We start from the raw sequence: 9,724 nt of genomic DNA, 5'->3' as shown, positions 1-9,724 counted from the left end.
TGTCTTGTCTGGCCTCCATCTTGCCAGAGACTGGTTCTTCACCATCAAGCAGAAGGGTGAACTGTCCAATGGCCACCATGAGTTCATCTTTACATTCTCCAGTCGTCAGATTTTCCTTCTGAAACTTCAAGGATGTGGTCTTCAAAATGTTACCAATGTGAAGCATGTTGGTCAGAAAACACTGAAAATGTTCTGTGCAGATATGCTGCAGTTCACTGTTATCACTGGTAGCCAGCTGTATTTTAATGGCTGGCAATAGGCTTGATATTTTTAACAGTGTCTCATGCCTCCATGCAGATCATCTGATATTATGAAACTTACCCAGTTTCACAAAGGAGATCCCATTTTCTTCACACAATTTCTTCAGAACAGCAGTGTTTTTTGCTCCACCTCTCTGTAAATAAAACTACAGCAGCTTGATCACAGAGCAATTAAATGTCTCACAGTAAGGAACACTGCAATCAGCTGACTTGTGCAGTTCTCCAGTGTGTGTGTGCGGTGCACAAAATGTGCACGAGAGAGTCTCCAACCGCAGCAAGTTGCCTTAGTTTCAGCACAACACCGTTGTACACACTGGCGTTAACAGCAGCACCGTCTGTACACAGTCCAGTCATCCAAGCCTGCGTCCTGGAAAAGCCTCACAAGTCCATCAGTTATGGCCTGCGTGGTCCGATCAGCACCCAGTTTAATCAGTCCAAGGAAGTCCGAGGTAAACTCTCTGTCGCTTGACACATACACAACATACACGATTTCCTGATCGGTTTTTGTGATGTCCTCAGAACCATCAAAAGGCAGCCCCCAAAATTCAGCAGACTGCAACTTGGCTCTTAACTCCTGGCTGATTATCCGTGAGCCGCCTTCACGTGAATGATATGCACCTCCGACATTCACTCCTCGCCGCTTCAGTAAAGGAATATCCTCAGAATAGGAAGAAATGGGACGTACGTGTTCAGCTTTATGAAATCGAGGAGAAAAATATTACACAGAGCTTGCCGTTGTTCTTCATTCAGCCTGTCTCGCCATCTGGCAAGCGGGCGATTGGATATTTCTTCTCATCTAGCTTGTTCATTAGCAGTAGCTTGCGCCACAGTAACGTGCTCTTTGCTCTTTTCATGTTTGTCAAATAAAGGATGACTGAAATTCTTTGAGCCTTTATAAAACGCACCTGTTTTGTCTGCTAGATGTGGATGTGACCGACAAATCTTGCACCACATTTCAGTCCGCTCATCATTAACTTCAAGCTGCAGCACATCTTTTAGCCACTTTTCAGAAAAAACTCTTTTGTTGGGCTCCGGCTCAGTATGCCTTTTCTTTGTTGGTGGCGGTGGTGAGACACCAAAGAAGCTGCTTAAAGTCTGTTGTTTTTTTGCCATCTCTCAAAGTTGACTCCTCCGTTGTACTTGGCACATGCAGATGAGATGTGTGTCGTCTTCTTCTTTGGAATAATGGCGTGTGGCGACCAACAACTGAGGTGCATACTGCCTCCTACTCTTGGTGAATGTACTTCAGGTTACATTCTAATCACCGTCACATGTGTCATTTGTAACCTGACTGTCAGGTACGCAAAGGCGCGTGGTGGCGCAAGTGACATTACGCCTCAGTGATTTTTGCCACGCATGCGTACCTGCGTACCAGTTATGTGAACCCCTGGTAATAAACTTGTCACGGTAAATGCCGAGAGTGTGTTACAGCCCCACGATTGAGTATCCCAGTCTTTCCTATGGGCATAGCTTCAGGTCACGTGACTGCCTTCTCTCTGCCCGCTCCGATGAAAAACATGGCGGACATCCATTCCATTTTCGATAAAAATTGCTGTATTTCAAGATAGTTTGAAGACTTACCTGTGTTTTGACAACTTTTATAGCGACAAATGTCCACTTTATTCCCACATTCTCCGATCAGTTGATGGGCACAAACCTCAGTTTATTCATTTTGGCTTAAGTTCTTTCAGCTTGATGAGCAACATTGTGGCCACCACTGTACGATTCCCTTGTTGCTGGGGTGGGTGGTTGCTACGGACGCATGTGAACCCAGAAGGGAGCTGATTTGAGGGATCATTATCTTTCTTTGAAGGGAAGCACATCAAGTACAAGCCTCATGTTAAGGTATCCCAGACTGACTTGAAGGCTCCTCCAGCCTGGTAGCTCAGAGGATGAAGACAAACAGAACACAGGTAGACAGTCTCTTAAAAGCCCAGAGCACCATGTGACTGGATCACACAATCAGGCACAGATGAACAACATCAGGGTGGGAAACAGCAATCAAAGATGACAATCAATAACTGGATTTTTTCTCTGAAGAAAGGCTAAACTGCTCAGTGATTAGAACTATATTGCTTTTAAAATCTCATGATAGTTGTCGGGTTGTCTTATTCAGTTCCCACTGTGATAAGAAAAACATGCCCAATTTCATCAGTAACGGCAACAACCAATGACTGCTTCAGACTCAAATCAATAAACCTCCCCCATCTGTTTTTCTTTTTTCTTTTCTTCTCAGATAATTAAACGTGCGTTCAGACAGTTAGACTTTTTCACTCTCTGTGCTGCAGTCAGCCCTCACTTCAGTTCAGTCAAACTTTGGGAAGTTGATACTTGTAAATAAAATGGATACAGCAGGAAAGGTAAGAACACTTGAAATGAATCGTGTTTGGAAACTCTGTTTGCATATTTTCATCTAATATTTCTGATATTTTTAAGGTATCCTAGTAATGCAGACACAGTGCTGCTGTATGCATGGTGTGACATTCTTTGATGATACACTCATCACACAGAGAAAGAACTAATTTGCTTTATTAGAGTATTAAAAAAAACTAAAACCCAGTGTGAAAAAAAGCGATAAATTAAAATGTTTTGTAACTGATGTGGTTTTAAAGACCGGGCTGGAAGGTTTATGAATGCATTCTCTCCAAGGTAAAATAAATGATATGTTCCAATAAGACATGGAATTTCAAGGAATTATGTTTAAGTGTTTCTCAGGAATTTGATGGAATTGCTCCTTTAAAAAAAATTTTTTTTCACTTTTTGAAACTGCACCGTAACTCCATTTCTTGATTCCCAGCTGTGATCCATCACAGCTTCCAATTCAGTTACGCAACATCTGTTTGCATGACCTGAAAACCTGCAGCCCAAAAGCTTCCAGGCTTATTGATTCAAGGAAAAGCAAGATCTTTGTTGAAGCAAACTAACATTTATTGAACAATTTGCCAACTAATCTGAATGTACTGATGAACTAAAGGGTTGTGTGCGCAAAAATAAACCCAAAGGAGATATTACAGGTAAACATGTAAAAGCAGCTCGAATAAAGGTCACACAATTATTTTATGTTGACAGATATTTTGTTTTGGTTTTTTTGTTTTTTTCACACATTTGAAAAAAGCGGGCAAATCAAATCTTCCTTCACCACACATGCTGATGTTCTGGCAATGACAGGCATTTCCACCGCTGGCCCCTCCACAGCTTTTATTTGCTCAGTTCATTGGGAAAGCTGTAGCTCTGTCGGCCTCGCAAACATTTCAGAAGCAACAGCTAGGATTTTGTTTTGAGTTTTTTGGGGGGCCAAATTCATCTTTTTTTTCTGCAGTGCTCTATGTTGGATACTTTTGTCCACCAACACGTCCATCTCCATGGTATCACATTGCATTTTGTGCTTGTGGTCGCTCATCGCTCCATCCAGCCACTCCATTTTGAACACAAACACCATGGAGTGAATGCCATTTCCAGCAGATTATTCTTGTGTAAACAGGCCCTAATGCATGTATTTGAATATTCTTACTGTGGGATCTTAGTAACTCGATCCTTATGAGTATATTTTATTTATTTCTATTCCATCCATCCATCCATCCATCCATTTTCTACCGCTTATCCAGGGCCGGGTCATGGGGGCAGCAGTCTCAGCAGGGATGTCCAGACTTCCCTGTCCCCAGACACTTCCTCCAGCTCCTCTGGGAGGATCCCAAGGCGTTCCCAGGCCAGCCGAGAGACATAGTCTCTCCAGCGTGTCCTGGGTCGTCTCCGGGGTCTCCTCCCGGTGGGACATGCCCGGAACACCTCCCGAGAGAGGCGTCCAGGAGGCATCCTGAACAGATGCCTGAGCCACCTCAGCTGGTTCCTCTCGATGTGGAGGAGTAGCAGCTCTACTCCGAGCTCCTCCCTGGTGACTGAGCTCCTCACCCGAAGGAAACTCATTTTGGCTGCTTGTATCCGGGATCTTGCCCTTTTGGTCATGACCCAAAGCTCATGACCATAGATGAGGGTGGGAACGTAGATTGACCGGTAAATCGAGAGCTTCGCCTATTTCTATTCATTTATTTTATTTCTTATTTCTGCTGCATTTTGTAGGTCATCAGATGTAAAGCAGCAGTGGCCTGGGAGCCCAACAAGCCTTTGATGATTGAAGAGATTGAGGTGGCCCCGCCTCAGGCCAATGAAGTTCGCATCAAGGTGAGAAACAAAAAATGAACTTTAAAAACAACTAAAATCAACACAGTCATCAATATTTTGTAACAAACAAAAAGTTACCGAACTTCCTGTTTTCATTTTGTTGCCTTCTTTTGGGACAGATTGTGGCCTCCTCACTGTGCCGTTCGGACCTCTACTTTCTTCTGGAAGGCAAGAACGGTTCCAACTTCCCCATGGTCCTCGGCCACGAGGCAGCAGGCATTGTGGAGAGCGTCGGGCCCGGAGTCACTGAATTTAAACAAGGTCAGTTTGATTGTGGATTGTAGAGCAGTGGTTAAAATTGCATTAAGGATATAGTGCAAACTGTGGAGATTTGAGAAATGAGAAGTGGACTGTCGCAGCCTGTTAATTGGAACCCCCACAAGCTCATAAACACATTTCTATTAAGTATTCAATGTCAGTCAAGGACAGGGCAAGAAATGGACATAAGAAGCCAAGGAGCCTAAAACACTGAGAGACATCATTAGATTTCTAAATAAAACAGGAAGCAGAAGAGACATCAAATGTCCGCCAAAACAATATCTTCAATTTGTGTCTTACAGGGGACAAGGTGATCCCGATATTTCTTCCGCAGTGTCGTGAATGCCGCTTCTGCAAGAGTCCTAAGACCAACCTGTGTGCCGACTCTGTGTAAGTTTAATACATAATATTCTTCTGTTTGCTTCCTCTCCATCACAGAGCTGCTCATAGTCTGTTCTCATCAATCCTCAGTGAGGAGATAAACAGTGTGTAAGGTTTCTGGAATTCTATCAACGAAAAAGAGCAAAGAAATTCAAGATAGATGCCCTTTTAAACTTTAACTTTCCACTTTATTCTAAACATATATCTCCTTCAGACATAATTAATGTTGTTAACCTTTCACGTTCAGACCCATTGTTCATTATGAGGGAATGCCAGAACCGGTTTCTCGGTTGACCTGCAAAGGGAAGAAGTTGACACAGTTCATGAGAACCAGCACCTTCTCTGAGTACACTGTGGTGAAGCAAAATGCTGTGGCCAAGATTGAGCCCGCTGCTCCTCTGGATAAAGTCTGTCTCCTGGGCTGTGGAATCAGCACTGGATATGGAGCAGCTGTCAATACCGCCAAGGTACTTGGTGTGGATGTCAAGGTCAATATATGTTGACATACGCCAGCGCACGTGTTTATTTGACAAAACTCTACACAAGAAAAAAATCATCTGTCTGTGTCCACAGTCTGGAATGGTAGAAATTGACCAAAGTCTCCTTTCCTGCAGGTGGAACCGGGCTCCACCTGTGCCGTGTTCGGCCTGGGAGCTGTGGGTTTGGCTGCAGTCATGGGATGCAAAGCTGCAGGAGCCAAAAGAATCATTGCTGTTGACACCAATCCAGACAAGTTTGACAAGGCCAAAGAGTTTGGTGCTACCAACTTTGTGAACCCCAAGGATCATGATAAACCAATCAGCCAGGTGCTGAGTGACATGACCAACGGAGGCGTGGACTACTCCCTGGAGTGCATTGGAAATGTTGGAGTCATGGTAGGGGAGGTTGGAATCCACATTGCAATACTTTTGCAAAAGGCAAAACTTGATTGGGACAACAAAAAAGTCAACATTATGCATACATTTTATCATTCTAAAAAAAAAAAAATTGTTTTCACACTGACAACACAACATTTGTTTAAAGGTTCTGACCCTTCAGAACAGATCAGTTCCTTGTCCATCCATTATTTACTGCTATTGATCCCATAACAAGGACATGAGCAATGTTGAATTCAGTGGCGGCCTCTGGTCTTCCAAGGAGGGGAAGCTCATTTTCACCATACATTGTAATGTGTGTCTGTTTATTTGTATGTAAATTCTATTTGCTTTGATGCCTTTTGTATGCCCTGTCAAAGTTAGACAGATCCCCAAGCCCACTTTTGACCAGACAACACACCCCTGAGAGGGTTTCATCAAGAGGCATGGCCAACAGTAGGCTACATTTTACTGCCAGTCAGCCAGCTTACTTTGTCATACCAGGACAGATTAAAAGACCTGTTACTTTTCCTGGCCTTTTGCACCAACTCAGTCTTTGGAGTTGATCTGCCCTGCGGTTTAACGCAAATTTTCTCTTAGTAAGGAAAACTATCAAATGGCTTCGCCAAAACCCAGTCGACAGCATTCACATTGTCTGCCATTGTGTGCAGCTTGTGAGCAGCTGTAGCTGCTGCGCAAGGCTGGAGCGCTGTGTGAGCGCCTGAGAGTGAGAGACGGGGGAGAAGCTCTGAAGCTCCGCAGCTGCTGGTTGGGGACAGAAACTGCAGAGTGACCTAAAAGAGTCACCAAACACAACGCTAGTCATTTTTCACAAACACAAAGTCTCTGAGGATCAGTAAAGCCTCGAATCAACTCAGAACAACAGAATGAAAAACTTGAGAAGCGCTGTCGTGAATTTTTTTACTTCGAGATCGCTGATTTGCTCATTTCGCTGTCAATCAAGCTTCAGACAGATCATCCAATCACCATGCAGAAGCCCAGCGTCATGGCCAGCCCACTGCCCCATAGACCCCCAGAGACGCTGGGCATCCAATGGGCGGGACAAGCCCAGCATTTATCCAATGACCGTCCAGTTTCACCGCAGTGGAACAACCCACTCTGGCTTCCGCATGGACGTCTGGCGTCCGACTATTAAAGTGCCATGCCGCTGTGAGGATGAGTGAGAAAAAAGCCAAGTCAATGACCTGTGATAAGTAGCTGATTCTGAACAGAAGATGAACACATTGTAGCGCATATTTAGTCAATGAAATGTACACACAACAGTAAATATTGGACCCCTTATTTTTTTAGACATTTTACGGGAAGTTGAGCGTCCCTTGCAGTCTTAGAGCGGTCACCACTGGTTGAATTCCCCTCTGAGAAATGTCATCCATTTAAACAAGAAGAGCTTTCTTCGCTTGGGAAAGTGTTTATGATGGAGCTGGCAACAAGTTTTAGTTTGGAACATGTCAGATGAGCAATGTTTAAGAAATATTCCTTGCTGCTGAACTTGTCCTGTGCATAAATTCAAGGGTTCAATTACCAAGCCAAAAATAACTGAGACAATTTCCATTCATCCTTCCTATACTACCTGTGTATTCTGTTCAGATTGTCAAGGCACTGGAGCTAATCCCAGTTAGCCAGAGGACAGAATACAACTTGGACTGGTCACGAAGTCCACTTAGCTCATTTCAGAAGATCAAGTTAAACTGGAGAGTTTTGTGCGATTCTTTCAGTTAATCTCAGTTTATCTTAAAGACGTGTTTCAGTCAGGTGACGGTGTGCTCCTCCTCCATGTAGCGCAGTGCCTTGGAGTCTTGTGTGAAAGGTTGGGGCGTCAGCGTGATTGTCGGCTTCACAAACGAGCACGACCTCTCTGCCCGACCCATTCAGCTTATCTCGGGACGAACATGGACTGGCTCGGCTTTCGGAGGTGAGAACAACCCAAATCATCATTAGATTTTCATGAATTGCTCATGAGTTCTGCAGCCTCACATACATTCTGTGTCCCAGGGTTTAAGAGTAAGGACGGCGTGCAGCAGATGGTCAAAGCCTACATGGACAAGAAGATAAAGGTGGACGAGTTCATCACTCACAACTTGACCTTGAATGAAGTCAACGATGCCATTGAACTGTTGAAGCAGGGAAAGAGGTGATGACTTTTATTATATTGTTCTCATGTCAGAAAGTCACAAGAAGAAATCAAGTCAAATATTAACAAGTGCCATTGTGCTAATTTTTTGCTCCTTTTCTGTTGTACAGCATCCGGACTGTGATGAGGATTTCTCCAGAATGAGCAAAACCTTCTCAATCTGGACCTTCTGTCAATACTCCGTTCTAAATGGGACGACTGAGGCTTTGACAGGAAATGGGCAACTTCTCATTGTTACTACAAGACGACCACATTCCGTTTTAACAGAATCATATTTGGGGATTACATGAAACAGACTAATTATGTGCCACTAATTTCAATTCTCTATTTGATTTTTTTCTTGACAATAATACTGTAATTTGTCAAAGATTAAAATTAATAGCAGGTACAAAGGCCGTATGTGGCTTGCAGCTCCACAGTTGACCGTGTCTGGCTGAGACTGATGTTACTCTTGTAGGTACCACCAATTTTCTGTCATTTACATATTTGAAAAAATGAAATTCACAATGATGGTTTACAATGCAAACAACAGTTACGCCAAGTTTCACATCTCATTATACTGGAGAAAGATAGAGAAGAAAGAACATGTTTGCTTTATCTGCTTTATTAAGAGTAGAGCTTCATGGGCCTGGAGCCCATTACAGCCAACAGCTGGTGAAAGGCAGGATACAGCCATGAACAGGTCAGTCGTTAATTAGAAGGTTGACACAGGCCATCCATCCTTTCATTCATCGTATACAACCATTTCATCCAGACGAGAGCTTCTCCAGTTGGAGCTCATCACAGCCAGTAATAAGTGAAAAAAGAAGTACAGTACATGATAGAAAGGGCAAAAGTCCAAGGATGTAAAAGCATAAGCAGTGGTTAGATCAATAAGTCAGTGTTGTCTCTGTGTCTCACGTTTTCCTTGGATGTCATTAGCACAACCGAATCTCTCTCGAAATTGTGTAATAGCCAGGGGTGCACATAATTTTTTTAGTGAGTTACTCAGGAGAGTGCCAGGAGATCGTGTTTGGTACTCACCCTGTGGTCTTAATAAGTGCAGTCTTCCTCACTGTCCTCCTCAGTGTCGCCCCCACTGTCCTCTGCTTCAGTTTCCTGCATGGCAGATGATAAAGTTGCTGCAGATGCTTCTCCCTGTCTCTGGATGAGCCTCTGATTAGCTGTCTCCATCCACAGGTCAACAGCTGGCTTTGGGTCAAATGTCTCTGTGGTCTTTTTTGACAGGTGAATGTGCATCAGGGCTGACAGACGAGCATATGACAGACGAGATCTGTACTTGTTTTTTATTACATTGAGATGTGAGAATCCCCTCTCACAAGCTGCACTGCTTCAAGGCAGTGCAAGAGACAGTTTAACCACCTTGTTGATGCTGGCGTACATGTCCGGGTTACTTGTATTTACTATTCGAACCAAGTCATGCACAGAGGAGGCTCCCAGGCATTTTCCTGCCTGCTTTAAGTGCATCCATTCCCTCACAGTGGTGTCTCTGTCAAGTTGCAAGATGGCCTCATATTTCTGAAGAATGCTGCAGATCATTGTGCTACCAAAACGGTGGAGGTCTTGCATTTCCTGAGGCCATGTTGAGGGATCAAATACTAATACTATCTTGCCAGAGACTGGTGCTTCACCATCAAGCA

At 43.8% G+C, this 9,724-nt stretch overlaps 1 protein-coding gene across 1 annotated transcript; it reads left to right on the top strand.

The window, feature by feature from the left end:
- Window positions 1-2,549: 2,549 nt before the first annotated feature.
- On the top strand, window positions 2,550-8,338 carry LOC115407326 (alcohol dehydrogenase 1-like). The gene is made up of 9 exons (XM_030117714.1): window positions 2,550-2,620; window positions 4,338-4,439; window positions 4,559-4,700; window positions 5,000-5,087; window positions 5,326-5,545; window positions 5,693-5,953; window positions 7,733-7,865; window positions 7,946-8,084; window positions 8,195-8,338. The coding sequence occupies exons 1-9, from the start codon at window positions 2,603-2,605 to the stop codon at window positions 8,226-8,228; spliced, it is 1,137 nt and encodes a 378-aa protein (XP_029973574.1). The 5' UTR covers window positions 2,550-2,602; the 3' UTR covers window positions 8,229-8,338.
- Window positions 8,339-9,724: the final 1,386 nt, after the last annotated feature.

Source organism: Salarias fasciatus, chromosome 19 (genome assembly GCF_902148845.1).
Source record: "Salarias fasciatus chromosome 19, fSalaFa1.1, whole genome shotgun sequence".
NCBI classification, from domain to species: domain Eukaryota; kingdom Metazoa; phylum Chordata; class Actinopteri; order Blenniiformes; family Blenniidae; genus Salarias; species Salarias fasciatus.
The sequence above is the reverse complement of the archived record's forward strand: the minus strand, read 5'-3'. Positions and strand labels throughout refer to the sequence as shown.

What these genes read in the sequence shown, in the direction of transcription:
- LOC115407326 (XM_030117714.1), top strand. An exon ending in AGTCACTGAATTTAAACAAG is followed by an intron (nt 4,701 to 4,999) that starts GTCAGTTTGATT and finishes TGTGTCTTACAG; the next exon opens with GGGACAAGGTGATCCCGATA. An exon ending in CTGTTGAAGCAGGGAAAGAG is followed by an intron (nt 8,085 to 8,194) that starts GTGATGACTTTT and finishes TCTGTTGTACAG; the next exon opens with CATCCGGACTGTGATGAGGA.